The sequence below is a fragment of the Acomys minous genome, assembly GCF_964271855.1.
Source record: "Acomys minous genome assembly, chromosome: 4".
Classification (NCBI taxonomy): Eukaryota; Metazoa; Chordata; class Mammalia; order Rodentia; family Muridae; genus Acomys; species Acomys minous.
The window spans coordinates 26,074,938-26,095,475 of NC_140486.1; the positions used below are offsets into that span (position 1 = coordinate 26,074,938).

At 47.6% G+C, this 20,538-nt stretch overlaps 1 protein-coding gene across 2 annotated transcripts in view; it reads left to right on the plus strand.

The window, feature by feature from the left end:
• Window positions 1–20,538, plus strand: part of ABLIM3 (actin binding LIM protein family member 3) — a 115,110-nt gene that overhangs the window by 85,448 nt on the left and 9,124 nt on the right. The window contains exons 9-20 of one of the 2 annotated variants that reach the window (XM_084780850.1): window positions 1,797–1,855; window positions 4,250–4,321; window positions 6,168–6,323; window positions 8,059–8,088; window positions 8,741–8,870; window positions 9,576–9,674; window positions 11,561–11,608; window positions 14,169–14,303; window positions 15,091–15,155; window positions 16,544–16,691; window positions 19,961–19,990; window positions 20,479–20,537. In XM_084780850.1, the coding sequence (XP_084636976.1) occupies window positions 1,797–1,855; window positions 4,250–4,321; window positions 6,168–6,323; window positions 8,059–8,088; window positions 8,741–8,870; window positions 9,576–9,674; window positions 11,561–11,608; window positions 14,169–14,303; window positions 15,091–15,155; window positions 16,544–16,691; window positions 19,961–19,990; window positions 20,479–20,537 (1,031 nt within the window). The remainder of the gene's footprint in view (window positions 1–1,796; window positions 1,856–4,249; window positions 4,322–6,167; window positions 6,324–8,058; window positions 8,089–8,740; window positions 8,871–9,575; window positions 9,675–11,560; window positions 11,609–14,168; window positions 14,304–15,090; window positions 15,156–16,543; window positions 16,692–19,960; window positions 19,991–20,478; window position 20,538) is intronic. The other variant, XR_014779038.1, reaches the window with a different exon arrangement.

Below are 20,538 nucleotides of genomic sequence, written 5' to 3' on the forward strand. Positions count from 1 at the left end.
TAATCCCAGCATTTGGAAGACAGAGGCAAGTGGATCTCTGAGCTCAAGGCTAGCCTAGTCTAAAAGGAAGTTCCAGGACAGCCAGAGCTGCACAGAGAAACTTGCCTTGAAAATACAGGGGAAAAAGGGAGGGGATAACCATTGAGATGTAACAAGAATAAATTAATAAAGGAGGAAAAAAAAGAAAAGAAAATACAGGGGAAAAAAGTGAGGATTCTTATCTCACAAAAAGAAGGATGGGGGAACAGGAAGATAACAATAAGGATGTAATCTGAATAATAAAATTTAATAAAAACAAACAAACAAACAAATAAATAAATAAATAAATAACCAGACCTAGAATAAGAATTTTGGAGATAAAAATCATCTAAGACCATTCAAGCATTATCTGAATGTTTACTCAGATGAAGAAACAGAGAGAGAGGATCTACCAGGGCCTGAATAGAGGGAAAAAAACTTTGGATTCCATATTTGGAGCTGGTCCTCTCTCCTCTTCTCTGGGTCTGGTTATTTGACTTCACACCAAACCTCTGTGCTTTAACCAATATTCTAGTCCCAGGGGCTCCAGGCAACAACCATCAGGAAAAGCATAACCTAGAAACAAAGTCAGACAAACAAATGCCATCTGGGTGCTCAGGAATAGAGCCATTTGCTGGCTCCCTTCCTTTTAAGGCTGGTTACCCGAGGAATGGCTCCAGAGGGATAATATGTTCCTATTTTTTTCCCTTCTAATCCAGGACACCTGTCCCTTCTTTGGGGAATGTGCAATAGTTGAGGCTTCACAGCATGTGACCAAACACCTGTTGTTCGTGCCTTTCCAAATTGGCCTCTTAGGTTTGGAGCCAGCCAACTGGACCCCCACCCATTATAAAAAATGTAGCCATTAGCAACTCTCGTGTACTATATTTGAAGGGTCTGGAGCCTCTGAGGAATTATTAGGTCAAAGGCAATGCTCCCAAGCAGAATATACACTATGACACCTTCTCCCCTTAAATGAAATAGCTGCCATAAGTCCTGGTTCTATCTTAAGTCTCTGAAGAGAAAGGAAAGCTGAGGTTAACCATGGTTTCTCATTTTCTTTCACCCCCACTGCCATTCATCCATTCAACAAATATTTATTGGCCACCTGCTCTGTGTCACTCACCGCCTGTTCGTCTATTCGCCCTGCAAACTCATGGACCTCCACTAAAGGCAAACTCTGTGCAGATGCTGTAGGAGACAGAACCATGGCTAAAGCTCAGTTCCTTCCTAGAAGGTGCTGCTAAAGTACTTAGGGTAGCAAATTCACAAGCTAACATGACTTAAGGCTGTGTGTGGGGAGAGACCTCAGAGAACGATGGAGCCCAGAAGGGGAAAAAGTCACCTCCAGTTGACAGGTAAGAAAGTTCACCAGAGGACACCATGTGACCTGTGAAGAGTAAGTTAGGATGTAGACACCTGAAAAGGTACATCGATTTTTCGGACCATAAGACATACTTTTTCCCAAAAAAGTGGGGGCTAAGTCAGTGTGTACCTTATGGTCCGATTGCTGTTTTTACTGTTTTTCTTGTTTTACTGCTCTAAAAACTTGGTGCGTCTTATGGTCAGGTGCGTCTTATAGTCCAAAAAATATGGTATGCGTTGTCAGATTGTTCTCTCCGAGACAATTAGGAGGTAAGAAAACCAGGAGAGAGAAAGGACTCCTCCCTGTGTGTGAGGGGACAGATGCTGTCAAAGATAAACTGAGGTGAAGTGGGGACTCTGGTCATTGGTAGCTTTGAGAGGTCTGAGTCTTTGTCGTTCTCCTGGCCTCTTAGGTTCTGAGGTTTGGCACCCGATCTGCAAGCAGGCAGCCAGGGCAGAGAAGAAGCTCAAGGTAAGAGGCACGGTCCTCCGTGCCACCTTTCACCACAGGTTGGGAAAGGGGTGTATACTTCAGCACAAAGTGTACCAGCTCCCAAATGGCTGCCCATTTCTGTGGGCGCCTTAATCAGAAGAGCTGGTTCATGGGACTTGGGGTGGATTAAGATCTTGTATATGAAGCCGGGCGGTGGTGGTGCACGCCTTTAATCCCAGCAGTCGGGAGGCAGAGGCAGGAGGATCTCTGAGTTCGAGGCCAGTCTGGTCTACAAAGTGAGTCCAAGACAGCCAAAGCTACACAGAGAAACCTTATCTTGGGGGAAAAAAGATCTTATATATGAAATAACCTTGAAAACAAAACAAAAAATACTTTATGCGTAGGAGATTTTTAAGTGTGTCTAGAGCAGGTGAAATTATAACAGTGCCAATGCTGGCCAAGATGGCAGCCAATCTGAGGCACTTACACCATGGTTTTTCCTTAGCCTATGGTCATTTATTAATAAGTGTATAGCTACTATCATCTCAGTAATTGACAGTTTGCAGAATGTCTTCCTAACGCCTCTCTGGCTGGATTCCTCTAACCTCCTGAGGCAGACGAGGCAAGAAACTGTATCTCTACCTTGCCTGTGAGAAAAATCAAGTCTGAAGAGGGAGATTTGACAGCAGTGATGCAGCCAGGCCAAAGCAGAATATTGTCTCCAGGCTCACAGCAGACCAGCTGAGGCCCTGATGTCTCTGAATCACTGTGCTCTGACAAATGCCACGAAAGCCTGTAAACCTAAATCTCTGCTACTGCCAGGAGGGGTGGGTTCACCCAGACTCCCACCACTTCTTCTTGCTGCAGAGAGGCTCCTGAGATATGGGTTGGAGCAGGGGGGATTGGGAGGGTTGGGGGCAGGGAGTACCTCAAAGGAGCAGTGGCAGCACTTGAGCCCTAACATGCCTTCATATTCTCATGCCTGATGTCAACATGACCCCTAAAGGGTCTCTTCTGGCACTTGCTAGAATCTTCTCAACTAAAAATGCACATGCACAATTTCTGGTCAGCTAATTAGCTCTTCTCCTCTGTCATTTCATCCCTGTAATGTGAGTTTGGTGAAAGAACTGGTCCTGTGGATTTATTATTTGTTTTGATCCATATGTGAATTCTCCCACCCTGTTGTTTTTGGGGCCTGCCCCATTTAATGTACAAGAGACCAACCTGTCATTTTTCTCAGTCTCCTCTCTGGAGAATTTCCCAAATTTGAGTTCTTCTTTAAATCCCTAATGCCTTTTGCTGTGTCTGTGTCACACCTCTTTGTATCAATATCCATTTCTTTTTTTTTTCTTCCCCTTTAAAGCAACTCAACTACTTTTCACTTAACTGAATTTATTTTGAAATAAAACTTGAGGTTGCCATGTAGAACAGAGTAATGCTGGCTATAAACAAAATAAATTCAATGATAATGGAGTAGTTATTAAAAATAAATCTTGAAAGTGCTAGCTAGTGTTGCTGACACGTTCTTTAATTCAAAGAAGAAATTAAGTGTTGTTGGGATAGCTTTTGAAGTGTGTTAGCACCAAATCAAGAGTCCTCCTCCAGCTAATCAGGAAGCTTGAAATGAAACATCCCACTTCATCGCTGTATGACGTGTCACTAGATGTCCCAACTTCATTTACTTTCCCAGACCCACCTTCAGTTTCTCATTCACTCACGGTTTGGTAAAAGCCATTCTGTAGTGCCTGTGAGATGGATGTGGGAGGAAAGTGAGCAATCCTGAGGCACGACCATTTCATTTTGCACATCTGAGCTCTCTAAACTCACACATATTTCCCAGTAGTCCTTGATTCAATCTTGACTGTCCCATCACCACCTGCTGCCACACTCTGAGATGCACGGAGAGGGCATCACACCAATGTGGCAGGGGTGGGGGGCGGTTGGGAGAGCATGCTGGTAATCCATCCTGGCCACAGGGCAGAGGCAGCGGTTTCAGGGTTTTCATTTAAGTTGATGTCAGTTTGCCAAGAGTCCACTGCAAAGAATCAGCATATGGCACAAGCACGTGAGCTTCCCTTTGCTTCGCCATTGTTTACTAAGCTATGGAGAGATGAACACTATGCAGCTTTATTCATTTAAACTAAACACATTATTGGCTGAGATGTTTCAAAATGAAGTTTTATGAACAGCTCTGTTTAAAATGCTACCTACAGGATATACCTAGACAATAAATTCAGAGCCTGTCTAGCACCCTGAAGTCCTGGGCATGCTGGATCTTATTTGCACAGAGATATTGGTCAAAGGGGCAGAGGACAGAGGACAGAGGTAGCCAGAGTACTTTAACAGTGTTGCTGAAGTGCCCTAAGGGCTGCATTCTCACCCACTAAGCCTGAACTTCTGTTTCTCATGCCTGTGTCTTCATCTTTCCCACAGCATAGACGGACATCTGAAACTTCCATCTCACCGCCTGGATCCAGCATTGGGTCACCTAACCGAGTCATCTGCGTATGTATCACTTCCTAGCAGCTATGGGGCTTTGCCTATCCCTGACCTTAGCACCTGAGATGTTTTTGGGTTAGGTGGTTCCTGTCTGGTTCTAAGTGGCATGCCAGATCTTGAGGTCACAGCAAGGCATCGGGAAGGCGTGGGCCTTGTTCTCGGACACACAATGTAGTAAACCAAGAACCATGGGGATAGTTTAGAGTTCAAGGAACATGAAAAAGTATAATGATGAGAGAAACCTTTTCTGCATTCTAAAACCAGCTCCAGGTGCTTCCTTTCCCATTCCTTAACTGCCACCAGGCAAGAGAGCAGCTGGGGGTCAGAGTGGCAGGTAGAGGTAGGATGGTGTTGGTATGTAGGGAGTGGTGTGCAATAGAGAGGCAGAAGGGAGAAGAATTGTCCAAAATGCAGCTAAACAGGAAGATGGGAAGCTAAAGAAGACCTTTCTAAACATGTGAAAAGCCCAGGGGGAAAAAAAGCAGACCTCAACTTCAGATCCATTCACACAGGCAGAAGTGACAAGAGTTTCATGTGTTCAGGGGTCCCATGGTCATGTAATGTATTCAGTGTATGCTGAGCTTTCTGTCTGTGATAAGCACTGTGCTCTGTGCTGGGGAGATGCTGATGGGCAGATCTGGTACCTCATGGCCTTGGACATACAGGCCGTGGATAAGCAGCTATGACATGACAAGTAGCAGGAAGAAAAAGCACCATGCACCCTTACTATACTACCAAACGATGGAAGAAACCTGACCATCCGGAGCCAGTTGAGAAAAGGCATCCCAGAGGAGGAAATGCTGAATAACAGAAGGGAGGAGATAACAGAAGAAAGCCAAGTGCAGTGGGAGGCAGAGCCAGGGAGCAGTGAGATAAGCAACATGGCTGACCACAGGGCAAACAAAGCAGACAAGGCCAAGAATGTGGGGGTGTTGGACAACAAAGAACACACCCCCAAGGAGAGAGGCTCCACACATAGTCCTCAACCCAGGTGGGTTTTGACACCTTGGCAAGATCATCCAGACTCACATCCGGCTTCTTCTTTGACCCCGATTTATGGCCATCCATGGCACTATTTCCTGTCCTTTCTTCCCCTGGACAAGTGAAAACAAGAGTTATTGCTCCACCTTCAATATTGGTCAGTGTTGCCATATGACTGCCTCAGAAAGCAAGTTACTTTTTTCTTTCATTTTTTATGGTGCTGGGATTAACTTCCCAGCTTTGTACATGCCAGACAACTGTTGCACCAGCACACTGTTGAGCTACATTCCCAGGACAAGACAAGTTACCATGACTACGGGCTGTGCTCGTTGCAGATTTTCCCAACAAGAACATGAGAGGAACCGGGCCCCTGGCATGGAGAACAGCACGAGTCACAGCAGGATCGGTGCGCTTAGTTTGGGGAACTGTACTGTGAAGGCGTTACTATCAAGCATAAGCTGGTCCCCAGAAAGGAGTTGTCAGGATGGCTACACCTAGGGGTGTCCTACCATAGTGTGGTTGGCAGCAGTCAGAATCCAGGAATGGAGTTCAGACTGCAGTCTGGGACACCAGTTATGGGATGTTTGTGCCTGTTTCCACATCTAGGAGATAATTCCAATATGTCCTTCAGAGAGGCATCGTGGCTTTCAGGGGAGGTATTTCTGGTAAAGCCTGGGGCCTCACAAGCAACAGTCTTCAACAGGTCACCTCCGGGGAGCATTCTTGCCCTAACATCTACAGCTCTTCCCCCTCGTGCCTAATAGTTGTTCTTAGTAGAAACTAGAGAAGCCCTCGCTTTTGTTTCCTCCTCTCTCTTTCCTCTTTTCCCTCTTATCTTTTCTTCTTTCCTGTCCATCTCCCTCTTCCCCAGGCTAAAGTGGATAATGAGATCCTTAATTACAAAGACCTGGCAGCTCTCCCCAAGGTTAAGTCCATCTACGAGGTGCAACGCCCCGACCTCATTTCCTACGAGCCTCATTCCAGATACACCTCCGACGAGATGCTGGAGAGATGCGGTTATGGAGAGGTATAGCATCTTGCCCTCTCTGGGACTCTTGAGAGAGTCCTGCTGGGGTCCCCAGCCTTCATTATGGACAGCTTAACCACAACAGTATTGGATCCCCCCGCCCTGCCCCGAGACCCTTCTAACCTGGAATTTATAGCCAACTTGTAAAAACCAAGCACTTCCATCCAAAAATCTTGGCTTCAATAAGACATTAAACGTGTATGTCCATCAGTTAGCGGTGAGTGCAGCATAACCTGTCGACAGGACTAGGCTTTCCATTCTTCCCAGTCCCCACCACACACTGCTGAACCAGCATGCAAGCTGAGAGCCTTGAGGTATTCATTACTCGGAAGCGGCTGCTTTTCTTACAGCCGAGAAACCTTGCTAATACTCAAGCCCATGTCTCTGATACTATACCAGGCTCAAAAGGCAGTGAAGTTCCTAAACTCTGATTAGGCATGCTCTCCCCATATTAAACCTTAGTTAAAACCTTGTGCTCAGGGCCAGACATGGTGGCACATGCCTTTAATCTCAGCACTCGGGAGGTAGAGGCGGGCAGATCGCTGTGAGTTCGAGGTCAGCCTGGTCTACAAAGCAAGTCCAGGACAGCCAAGGCTAACACAGAGAGACCCTATCTCAAAAAAACAAAAAATAAAAATAAAAATAAAATAAAAACCTTGTGCTCAGAACAGGACACACATTTATAAAAAGGCAACATCAGGTGTATGCAGAAACCATTATATGTTTATAGGTAAGGGAGGGTTCTCTGGAGAAGGCAGGATAATTATCACAGGGTAGACACTGACTAGCCATGTTCTAAGAGATCTCTCACCCCATACTAGGCCCTTGAGCTACATAATTCAGTCCTGGCCTAAGCAGCAGGTTTCCAAGAACCTGTCCCAGCTCTACCACTCATTAGCTTGTGTCCTTGGGCAGCAACAGGGCAACCAACAGGGGTTGGGTTCCATTTGGTTGAAGAGTCCGGTGCTGAGAATCTCTGAGTTCTGGCTCCTAAGAACTAGAAAAGAAGGCCTAGAAAAGAAGGTCAAGTATTTGCAGACTCCAATTCTGAAACTCTGTAGACCAGGACCCTTGGGTCAGAGCCAGCTCCCAGATGGTTTTAGTTCACTCACAAGGCGTCATTCAGAAATGTAAATTAGCTGTTGCCATGTAAATGTTTGGAGGGTTCACATAAGAATCTGCATTTCTTACTTGTCTTAGAAATTAAGAATCTGGCCAACGTTGGGTTGACATTCCAACATGACTCTGGTTAAAGCTGAAAGCAGCAGACTGGCTCTCCAGCTGGCGTCTCCAGCTTGCTATCTCTCACCATGCCAGCCTTCCAACTTACAGCAGTGGCCTGGTCTTTGCTTGGCCCTAAATTTGGATACTGACTCCTGGGATTTGTCTCCATGGACCACAATGGAGAGGTGAAGCAGGAGAGAGACAGGGGAGGATTGAGAAAAACAGCTGGGAGCTCACAAGACTAGCCATTCCCTGAGAGGCCCAGCCTGGCCCTGAGCCCTCACTTTAGAAAGGGGGCAGGGTCATCATCACAAGATTTCCTACCACTTTCCAGCAGTTCTGACATCCCAGAATTCCAAGTGAGGTGCTGTCTGGGGGAGGGTACCCTCCAGAGGGCTGCAAGCTCGCTCTGCTTATCACCATTTAACCATGTTCTGTCTCTTCTTCTTGCCCTCCTCTCTCTCTCCCTTCGCTCCCTTCATGGCTGCCTTCAAATTCTTCGCTTCTAAAGTCACTGGGAACATTATCTCCTTACTCCCAGGTAATTAGTCTGATATATAAAAGGTTAAAAAAAAAACTATATGAAAAGTGGGCCAGGCAGTGATGGTGCACACCTGTAATCCCAGTACTCGGGAGGCAGAGGCAGGCAGATCTCTGTGAGTTCGAGGCCAGCCTGGTCTACAAAGTGAGTCCAGGACAGCCAAGGCTACACAGAGAAACCCTGTCTCAAAAAATTAAAAAAAAAAAAAAAAAAAAATATATATATATATATATATATATATATATATATATATATAACTTTATGATAACCAAGAATGGATCCCTGGCCACCCCTCCCCCTCCCCTGAACCACAGGGACCTGAAGGATGGGAATGGCTGGGAAAGAACCTCATGTGTCTATCAGACTCGTTTGTGTCTCTGGAATCTCTAGTCAGACTCCAGGGACTGCCATGGGTTCTAGCCAAGGGCTGGGAGTAGTGAACGAAGGCCTACAAACTCTCTCCCATCCTCTTCAGTGTGTGTGTGTGTGTGTGTGTGTGTGTGTGTGTGTGTGTGTGTGTGTGTGTGTGTCAGTCACACACACCTAGGGGCCACTGAGCCCCTAGAATCCCAGACTCCATTGCATGCCCCTATCTGAGTGCTAAAAAAGCCTTCCACTATGGGCCTCACTCACAGCCCCGCTCCTCCCCCAGGACATCTATGAGAACCTGGACCTCCGGCAGAGACGTGCCTCCAGTCCAGGCTACATCGATTCCCCCACCTACAGCCGCCAAGGCATGTCTCCCACCTTCTCCCGCTCACCTCATCACTACTACCGTTCAGGTAAGGCAAGGGAGGCCCCAAAAAGTGATGAAGAGTCAGGACAATGGGGTCAATTAGTGCCTCTGGGCTGCAGGGGCAATATATACTTCCGATAGCGGCATGGCTTTCTAGAAGCCTATGGCCACTCAGGTGACTAGTGGGCCTGACTGAGCCCCTGAGATGGGTAGGTGACACTGAGAAGCAGCAGGAATGTGCAAGGGAGTGTCAGGCAGTCCAGTGACCCTAGTTAGAGGAAGACTCTTCTATCTCATCCTTAGCTCAAGCATCCTCAGGAAGAAACAAATAGCATCAAGGTTGGGGTGTGGTCCTCACCTGAGGGTCCTAGCCCCACTCAGCCAGTTAAAGTATATATAGTCACCCTGCGGTGAGGGGAGTAACAAATGTTTGACTGGAGAAAAGGGGAAACTGAGGGAGGAACCCAAGCAGGGTGAGGTGGGAGGATAAGCAGGTAAAGATATCTATCTTAGAAGAATCAGATTTGGCAGGGTGGGGGTCAGATGAAGGAACAGACCAAGCTTGTTTCAGCTGACGTGGTGCATGACAGCACAAGCTGCTTCCACTCTGGAGCTGAGCACACTGGGGCATCCAGCCCATCCAGCACCGCTGCTGCCATCACCTCTCCGCTTCCTTCAGTGCCACTGTGTTTAATGCCTGTTTTTCCTATGCTTCTGTTCTCTCTGGGGACCACCTGCCTGCATGCTCCAGGGCCTGAGAGTGGCCGGAGCTCTCCATACCATAGCCAGTTAGATGTGAGGTCCTCCACTCCAACCTCTTACCAGGCTCCCAAGCACTTTCACATCCCAGGTAGGCGCTGCCAGCCGGGCCGTTCCCAGCATGAGTGCATGCTCCACGGGGGTGCTGGATGCCTGAGCCACTTGCTTGATGCTGCACAGGCATCGAGGAGAAGTCCAGGGTTGGGGGTGAGGGGGTTTCTTAACCAATCACCCACACCTTCCAGCTCCAATATGCCTATGGGCTTTGGTCTACCCTCTCCATACAACCAACCTTGATCAGGACCATGAGGAAAGGCCAGAGGAGAGAAGGCTCAGGGTGATCACATGAAATGCCCAAGTGTTGGCCTTTTATATAGCTGATGGACTGAATAAAGGCAACATGGTGAAGAGTGCTTGCCTCCTGATATTTTGGCTTGAGCCATGATGCTACCACCTGTAAACTGGTGGTCTGAAACCCATCTCTTGGCTTCTCTGGGCAGTCAGGTAGTATTCTGGACCCTGAGGCTACAATTTGGCTCACTTCAGCCCAGATCACACCTTCATATTGAGGACACTTAAATGTATGGAAAGAATCTACCCAATCACTCAAGCCGTTGGTGTGATACTCGTAATGTGTGGCTAGAAACGGTACATTAGTTTAAAAAAAAAAAGTAAAAGGGTAATTAAAGATGATAATAGCTACTATAAACAAAAAAAACAAAAAACAAAAAACAAAAAGTCCAGAGCATCGTGCATGAGTGGCTAGAGTAGGGGAGGTTGTGCTAGGTGAGGTGGGCAGAAAAAGATTTCTTGGAGAAGGTGACACTAATGTTAGAGCTGTGACAGACCTAGGAGAAGCATGCCAGGCAATGGGAGCAGCAGAAACAAAGTCACTGTGCCTAGAGGAGGCAAGAGGAAGTCAGGGGCTGCATGTCCTTGTAGGTGTGCCCTTGTAGGGGATTCCACCTTGGATGTCCTGCTTTGCTTACTATCGCTGTGATAAAGCCCATGACCAAAAACAACTAAGGAGAGAAAAGGGTTTTGTTTTGTTTTGTTTTGTTTTGTTTTGTTTTGTTTTGTTTTTTACTTACATGTTATAGTCAGTCATTGAGGAAAACCAGGCAGGAACTCAAGGCAGAAACTGAAGCAGAGACCATGGAGGAATGCTGCTTACTAGCCTGCTCTCCCCGCTTGCCCAGCTTACTTTATTCTTTTTAATACAATATAGTATCACTTGCCCAGGGGTGGCATTTCCTACGATGGACTGGGTCCTCCAACATCAATCATTCATCAAGAAAAGCACACACACACACACACACACACACTGCCGCCACCCGCAAAACTTGCCCACAGGCTAGTCTGAAGGAGCCAGTATCTCAGCTGAGGCTCCTTCTTCCCAGATGATGCTATCTGGCATCATCAAGTTGACAAAAAACTAACCAGCACACTGGGTTACAGTAGAGCCAGGTCTAGACCCTGTCTCCCAACTTTGCAACCCCCATTCACTACCTCCTCACTTGCTGACCCTGTTGGTTCACCTACACCAATGGCTCTTGAGGGGCCCAGCATATCTCTGGGGGGAAGGCAATGCAGCCAAGGCTGAAGCCCTGCAGCTTCCTGAGGACTTTTGCATAGAATGAGGTGTAGCCACTAAGGGCAGAAGCAGTGAACACTTCCTTCGCCACGCCCTGCTTAGCACTCTCCCACCTCCTGCATGCCCAGCACTTAGCCCGCATCCCCTTCCTTGGTACCATTTGTATTGCATCGCCCTCTCCCCTGCCTTCCCTGGAACCTGTTGGGTGAGAGTAAAAGCTCAGCTTTGGAATAGGAAGCCTGCCAGGGGGAAGATGGTGGCCTCTTGGAAAAAGTTGCTGACTGGCTCTCTCTTCTCAGATCAACTGACCAAGTGCTGTCTCCTCCCCTGTCTCTCTCTCTCTCTCTCTCCCCTCCCCACTGTCCCTTCCTGGTCTCTGACAGCTGGAGAAAGTAACATCTACCGAAAACCCCCGATCTACAAACGGCATGGTATGGTCAGAGGCAGATAGAGCTTGGCCAAACAAGGAGGGGGGGGTGATAACCAACAATGCAGATGGCTCTGCACAGGTTCCCAGGAACGAGGCCATGCAAGACCACATTGTCCTTTTTTGCTAGCCCCTCCCCCAATTACTCATGGTGACTTTGGATGTCAATGTCATTTCAAAAGAGCAAGAAATTACTCGTGCCCCTGAAATCCTTTCTTACCACCTCCCCAACCTACCTTGGCTGCTCTTTGCTGCTCTGAATACCATGATCAGAGCAATCCTGGAAAATGCCTGGACCCCTATGAGAGCTGCACTCAGAATGTCGATAATTCACAACTGTTCACTATGATTGTGTGGGCTGCACAGACCCCTGTGCTGAATCCACGGCCTCTGCTTTACGTTTTTCTCCTGCTTTTCTGAGTGCAGATGGAAGCTCATAGATGAGAAAGGAGCAGGAAATCACTTCCTCCTTTCAGACTTTGTCTCCCTGGTGCTGGAGATCAAACCCAGAGACCTCGTGCATGCTAGACAAGTATCCTACCTCCCCCCCTCGTTAATTTGTTTATTTGGTGTACTTTAAAACAGTGGCCTGTGGGACATCCGTCCCTTGGAAACTAATTTTAAAGGGGCAGATTCCCTGGCTTCCTCCATGACCCAGACCCCTTAAAAGTAGAAATGCTGAGTCCACAGCCCAGAAATCTTCTCTTAGCTGTTTTACCCAGTACCTGCATCCGCTACCAAAGTCGTCCATGCAGGGACCTCCTCCTGTTCCTTTACTACAGAACTCTTATGGTGTGAGTGATCATGCCTTCCCCTTAAGAAGGCAGACACAGCTGCTACCCTGGTTCACTGTTCTAGTCAGATAACCGAGGAAAGCACAGCCTCGGATTGGAGCTTGGAGGCGGTGGGAGCAATCCCGTACTATGGACCCAGCTAACCCGAAGGGCCAGCGCAGGTGCAAGTAATGCCTCTGGGCAGCAAAGACCCTGAATTCTTTTTCAGGGCTGGGAGTGAACATAGTCTCACTAAGAGGCTTGCCTTAGGCTGGACAGTGGTGGTACACACTTTTGATCCCAGCACCCAGGAGCCAGAGTCAAGGGACCTCTATGAGTTCCAGGTCAGGCTGGTCTACAGAGCGAGTTCCAGGACAGCCAAGGCTACACAGAGAAACACTGTCTCAAAGAAAGAAAGAAAGAAAAAGAAAGAAAGGAAGGAAGGAAGGAAGGAAGAAAGAAAGGAAAGAGGCTTGCCTTAAACTCTGTACAGTCCCAGGTTGGCCTTGAACTCCTGGTTGTTCCCTACAAGCCTGTTGATTGATGGGGTTACAGATATGTACCACCATGCCTGGCTAAGATCCTTAACGAAAGAGACATCTTCAGTTTTCAGAGCTGGTGGAGCAGGGGCCCCACAGTGAGTTGTAAGCCTGTTGTATCTGTGCAGGTGGCCAGGAAAAAGGATGCTGCCCCTCATGGGGATAGTTTGCCTTTACATACAGAAAAGGCTCCCTGAGAGCCATGCTTCTTAGGGCTCGTGAGGTTCTCCAAGAGGGTTCCAGGAAATAGCACAAAGCAGGCTCAGGGGGAGTCCAGGGTTAAGGCGGCTGCATCATAAGAAACAGGCAAAAATGCCACCAGGCAAAAAGAAAGCATCCAGGACTCAAATCAGGAGAGCAGGTGCAGCAGCAAGAGAGTGAGTGATGTGCAGTCCTGGGCTGAAAGAAAGCCCATGATGCTGGAACCTTCTGCTCTGGTCAATTGAACATAGAGGCTTGTCCTTACAGCCTCCCTGTAGCTCTCCCTCAGAAGTGGTTGGGGAGCCACGCTGGTTTCTCCAGCCCTGCTCTCTGCCCTGTCAGCCTATAAACATCTGTATCTGCAGTTGAGTGTGTTGGTCACATCTGTTAGGATTGCTTCACATGGAAGCACGAAGCCCGGTAGAGCCTGAGCTATCACACAATCCCAGCACTTAAAGATGTGAAAACTGAGGCAGACAAAGGGAGGATTTTCCCAGGATAGAGCTCAAATCAAACGGCAAGGCTGTAACCAGAGCCCTGCATTCCTTACTCCCTGTGCAGGGCCCCTTCAAGACACACAGCCTCCTCAAATAGGCCATGGGGACAGCTGACCTAACTCAGCAAGCATCTTGGCCCTGCCTGTCGATTCCTTCCTCGATGTGGTTCAAAGCCGTGACAAAGCAGGCTTCAAAGATGTCAGGAAGGAAAGGGCTAGACCTCTGGGAAACTTCAGGCTTTTTGAGGATATGGTTTTTATGTACACCATGAGAATCTATGGAATGTTCTGGAAGAAGCCCTAGTCTAGTCAGTTCTGATACAAACTAGCTGCATGGTCTTGATCAAGCCCTTTCTTCAAACGTAAAATGGGAGGTGGGTGAGCTAGCCCAGGGCTTCTCCAGCCCCAGTTTTCATGCCCCAGGCTCTCCCACCAGAGACCTCTAATCTTAAGTAGCCTTGCCTCCAGGAGCTGGAGCGGGACAGAGGCATATAACGCAGGTTCCGAGCTGAGACACTCTACCTTCTTGAAGTGCTGTCCTTGGGTCCTTTGCAGGTGATTTGTCCACAGCAACCAAGAGCAAAACAAGTGAAGACATCAGCCAGGCTTCCAAGTACAGTCCAGCCTACTCGCCAGACCCCTACTATGCTTCAGAGTCCGAGTACTGGACCTACCATGGGTCCCCCAAAGGTAGTGTTACCATAGGGCCAAAGGCCAGAGCCCTGCCATCTGCAGGAGGGACAGTCACCCACTCCGTCACACGATCATTTCATTGAGAATTCTGGGAGGGGATAGAACTGAGGTTCTTATTCCCTCCACAGCAGGTGTTAGGTGCAGCTCCAGACCCTAGGGAAACACTGGGGAGCAAAGGACCAGGTTCTGGGGCTGGGGAGACTGCTCAGAGATTAAGAACAGTGGCTGCTCTTCCAAAGGTCCTGAGTTCAATTCCCAGCAACCATGTGATGGTTCACAATCATCTACAATGAGATCTGGTACCCTCTGCTGGCATTCAGGTATATGTGCAAGCAGGACACTGCACACATAATAAATAAATACAATTTTTAAAAAATTAAAAAAAACAAAAAACAGATCCCTGCCCTTGAAAAGCATCCTGGGCTTTAAAGATGGGAGGTATAAATCCTCCAGATGCCATGTCACCCCACAACACAGCCCAAGATGTTCCTTTCTACTGTGTGTGGAGTTTCCATCACTACCCACTTTCATTTGACATTTGGCTTTCCCACTAGAACCTCCTCTCTAAACAAAGCTTTACAGAAGAAGCTCGGGGTGACCTCATTGCCTTCTTAGAAGCCTCCATTTAGAGAAAGGGGATGACCCCGAAGGCAACCATAACCAAAATATACAGGGATCAGTGGCTGGAAAGCAGCAGTCAGGGTGCCCACCAGAAATAGAGAGGGAGGGAGGGAGCCAGGGGCCAGAGCAGAAAGCACAGTTAATCTCTCCTGTCCTTTGACAGTGCCCCGAGCCAGAAGGTTCTCATCTGGAGGAGAGGAAGAGGATTTTGACCGCAGCATGCACAAGGTGAGCAGAAGAAAATGTTTAGATTCTTTTTTTTCTTTTCATTTGCAAAGTGACAGAAACAAAATTTATACTCATCCCAGAAGAAATGCACAGTTGTTCCTAACTGAAGAAGAGATAGTAGCAAGCAAGAGTCGCTTCAGTGGCTACATTCCAGCTGCTCAAAAAGAAAGCACTTTTTTTTTTTACATCACAACAAAAGAAAGCACTCTAGTAAGCCTCTTGTGGTGTTTTTGCTCTGCACTGGCTTCACATGCAAAATGGTTTGTGTGTGTGGAGAGCCATATTGCTAGTGAGAACACAAAATGGCCTGGCCCTTCTAGAAAACAGATAAACGCTTTCTCAAAGAGTTAAACATAAAATTACCATAGGACCCATTGCAGCGGTCCCATTTCTATATAGCGAGATATGAAAACAAGCATCCAAACAACTCTATGTGCATGGCAGTGCTCATCACAGTAGCCTGAGGTAGGAACAACCCAAATGCCCGTCGGCTCACAAATGGATGAACACAATGGGGTATATCCATACAATCCGCTATTAGCTAGCCATTAAAAGGAAAGGGGACATGAAGGAAAAATCCTCAGCTGGTAAAGTTTATCATGAGGGCCTGAGTTCGGATCCCAGGACCCATGTAAAAGCCATGCAGAGCAGTGCACATCTATAACTCAGTGCTGGTGACAGAGGGGACAGAAGCAGGCAGGTCCCTGGAGTTCTCTGGCCATCCAGTCGATCTGAATCAGTAACTTTCAGCTAAAGACCCTGCCTCAAGAAATAAAAATAATTAAGGTAGAGCATGACTGAGGTAGAAGCCCAGAGTTGACTTCTGACCTCTACACAGTCACACGTGCATGCACACACACAGGTGCTCATGTGCACACGTATGTATAATGTATATACATACACAAAAAGAAATGATAAATACCTCCATATGAAAACACGATAGAAAGGGTGTAAAAACCCACATAAGTTTATATGAATGACATGGAGATGGGATTTAGACAGCATTGTAAATTTGCTAAACACCGCTTAATCGCTTAGATGGCTCAAATAACTACAGTCATAAAAAAAAAAAACAAGTGTTGTAAAATCTTGTATCTGTGCTGCTCTTCTTATCATCGCTCCTTAAACAGTACAGCCTAAGAACTGTCGCGTGGTGTCTCTGCTGTGCTAGTAAGTCCTGAGAGGGGACTCAAGCTCCAGCGTGCAGGGAGCGACGCCTAGGTGGTGTACAAGGAGCACACAGCGCTTTCTACGGGAGACAGCCTAAGTGTCTGAGGGTCTTCATAGCCCTGGAGTCAGGGAGAGTGCCTAAAACAGATGCCTTGTGGTTCAGTCACTCCTGCTCCTGCCCCATTGTCTCCTCCTAACTGCATGCTCCTCGCCCCCAGCTCCAGAGTGGGATTGGCCGGCTGATTCTGAAGGAAGAGATGAAGGCACGGTCAAGCTCCTACGCGGATCCTTGGACCCCTCCCCGGAGCTCCACCAGCAGCCGGGAGGCCCTGCACACCACTGGCTATGACATGTCCCTCAATGGCTGTAAGCTCTGCCCTGGCTCTCTTGGCTGCTTGCTTTGGCCCAGGTCCCCCTGTGAGGCTCAATCACAGCCTTTGCTTCCCAGAGCCCCACATCTTACACATAGGGATCTGAGGTACAGAAGCCCAGGATCACTGAGTTCATAGAAATGGATCTCTCTCTATCGGGCCTCTCATTGGAATTGTGTTGGAACATAGCCAGCTTCCAGATTCAATCTTCTGAGCTAATGAAGGGATCAGGAGAGGCTGGTCGTGAAGGTAGCCCCAGGATCTCTCTCACTTTCCTGACTCTTGGGTCATCCTTCTGAACCTCTTCTGGGTGTGGGATACAGAGGGTTAGATGGGGCACCAAATGGGACCATGCTCTACAGAGTAGTCACACCACACTTGGGGGCTGTCTGGAGCCATGACTTCTAGTTGAGTTCATCAAATGTGTGTGTGTGTGTGTGTGTGTGTGTGTGTGTGTGTGTGTGTGTGTGTGTGTGTGTAATATTGTCATCTGAATGGATTAAAAATATAGGACCTCTTTTCTGAAGTGCTGAGCCCCTCGTCACTTAGAGGTAAGCAAACTGAGGCTTTGTCAAGTGTTCCAATTTGAGACTCTCACGGAGCTCCTTCCTGTTCCTGGAGAAAGAACACCTGCTCCATCTGCATCCTTCCTTTCTCACCTGCTCCATCTGCATCCTTCCTCTCTCACCTGCTCCATCTGCGTCCTTCCTCTCTCACCTGTTCCATCTGCGTCCTTCCTCTCTCACCTGCTCCATCTGCATCCTTCCTTTCTCACCTGCTCCATCTGCATCCTTCCTTTCTCACCTGCTCCATCTGCGTCCTTCCTCTCTCACCTGTTCCATCTGCGTCCTTCCTTTCTCGCCTGCTCCATCTGCATCCTTCCTCTCTCGCCTGCTCCATCTGCATCCTTCCTCTCTCACCTGCTCCATCTGCATCCTTCCTCTCTCACCTGCACCATCTGCATCCTTCCTCTCTCACCTGCTCCATCTGTGTCCTTCCTTTCTCACCTGCTCCATCTGCATCCTTCCTTTCTCACCTGCTCCATCTGCATCCTTCCTTTCTCACCTACTCCAGTGGAGTCCAGTCCTGCTGAGAAGTTGGATCTCCAGCCATTGCTTTCCAGGTGGTAGAAGGCATTGCTGGTTATACTCCTCTGCTCCAGGCCTTTGCAGACATCCACACAGTGCAGAAAAGCTAGTGTCACTCACTTCACAGATGAGAGAAATAGCATTAGGCCTCTTTCCCATGACCAGAAAGCCAGTAAATTAACTAAGCCAGCATCCTGAGTTGGAGGGGACCTATGGCTATGAACTTTCCCCTGTTCACCTTGCTTAATCTTGATTTTGGTGAGACTGAAAATGGAGTGCGATGGTAATGAAGCCAGTTCTATCAAATGTTATATATGGGTTAGGGACTATGAGTGTGTGTGTGTGTGTGTGTGTGTGTGTGTGTGTGTGTATCTTGAGATATAAATATGTATATATATATACATATATAGGGAGTTTTTAATAATTTGTTTATTTTACGTGTATTGGTGTTTACCTTGCATGTATATCCATGTGAGAGTGTCAGATCTTGGAGTTATAGACAGTTGTGCGCTGCCATGTGGGCTCTGGGAATTGAACCCAGATCCTCTGGAAAAGCAGTCCTTGCTCTTAACCACTGAGCCATCTCTCCAGGCCCCCAAATACTGGTTTTTCAAGACAGAATTTCTCTGTGGTCTCCCTGGAATTCACTCTATAGACCAGGCTGGCATTCTGCCTCCCAGGTGCTGAGATTAAAGGCATGCACCACCACCACCCATTCTAAATATCTTTTTAAAGATTTATTTGTTGTGTGTCTGTGTGTGTATGCACATGTGCACTTGAGTGCAGGTGCCTATGGAGGCCAGAGGCATTGGATCCCTTAGATTTGAAATTAAAGTTACTTCTTGTGAGGCCCCTGCTGTGGGTGCTGGGAACTGAACTCGGGTCCTCTACAATAGCAGTACATACTCTCCACCACTGAGACATACTTCTTGCCACTGCTAAGTATCTTAGTATACTATGTCATATTGCCTCAGTTAAGGTTACTATCGCTGTGATGAAACAGCATGACCAAAAGCAAGTTGGGGAGGAAAGGGTTTATCTGGCTCACACTTCTACATCACAGTCCATCATTGAAGGGAGTCAAGACAGGAACTCAAACAGGGCAGGAACCTGGGCAGGAGCTGATGCAGAAGTCATGGAGGGGTGCTGCTGACTGGCTTGCTCCCCATGGCTTTCTTATAGACCCAGGACCACCACCTACAGTGAGATGGGCCCTCCCCTATCAGTCACTAATTTTAAAAAATGCTCTACAAAATGCAGTGGTTCTTAAACCTCCTAATGCTGCAGCCTTTTATACAGTGGTGACCCCCAACTACAAATTTATTTTCATTGCTACGTCATAACTATAATTTTGATACCATTATGAATCATAACGTAAATATCTGATATTCAGGATATCTGATATGCAACCCCTGTGAAAGGGTCATTCTACTCCTCCCCAAAGGGGTCATATTCCACAGACTGAGAACCACTGCCCTACAGACATGCCCCTAGCCTATTCTTATGGAAGCATTTTTTTCAATTGAGGTTCCCTCCTCTCATATGTCTCTAGCTTGTGTCAAGTTGAAATAAAACTATACAGCACATATGTATTGGTCACACTGTTCCTCCAAAGGGCACACTATCACTCCCATATCACAAACGATACAACTAAAGGGTGATTAAGCAATTTATCTGACATCAGAATATGCTAAGAACAGAGATTATTTCCCTGTCTAACCACTTGGGGCGCTGTTTTCCATCTCTGACTCTACATCTCTCTACAGGGCACCAAGACTGCTCCAAACTCACCTGTTGACCAGGGGTGTAACTGAGTGAGATAGAATGGTGCCTCGCATGTGTGAGGCCCTGTCTTCCATCACCAGCACAATACATAAATACATATATAAAGCCATATATACATACATGCATAAGTACAAAACCCAGCTACATCTGTGCAACAAATCTCCCAGAGCATGTGTTCCCTGCCAGGTGCTAAGAACCAGGAAAGAAAGAAAAGGTGGTATTTAGATTCAACAGAAAGAAACTGACTAATTGGAACTGATGCTGACTGAGACCTCACCTTCCCATCAGCCAGAGTCTTTGAGCATGAAGCCATGTTTTGTTGTGATCAATAAATGTTGCCACGCCAGTCTATACCCATGAGCACTGATCTGGGCTTTTTTTTTTCTTGCAGCCCCTCGTTCACACTACCTGGCCGACAGTGGTATGTTCTGCCTGTCCCACCGTACACCCCTCCGTCTTGTAAAGACAGAGCCAAGGCAATCACAGCTCCCCATAGCTCTATTGACAGAGTCCTAGCATAAGTTCATCCACTCATCATCATAAATTGTGGGTCTCCACTTGGGGTTCTCCCAAAGAGAAGGAAAGAGAACCTGTCTCTTGTACCCACGCAGGAGCCTGCCTGGCTGGTTCTGAGCTTAAATCCAGTCGCAAGGCCTGTGGCCAAAACACGGACATCTGTCCTAAGAGAGTGGATGTGTATAAGTGACGGTCAGTGTGTGTAAGTGGGTGCTTCCGATGGGCCTAGAGTTCTGCTGGAGCAGGCTTCCAGGCAGACTGGAAATCTTCAGGAGAATTTAGTATCCCCTGGATCCCAGTTCCCACTAGGTTGAGGCTACCCCCTAGATGGCCCCCCAAGGGGGTTGGAACCTTGGCTCAGAGATGCTGACAACCTTTCTGACTCCTTTTCAGATCCCCTCATCTCCAAATCTGCCTCACTGCCTGCCTACCGGAGAAATGGGCTGCACAGGG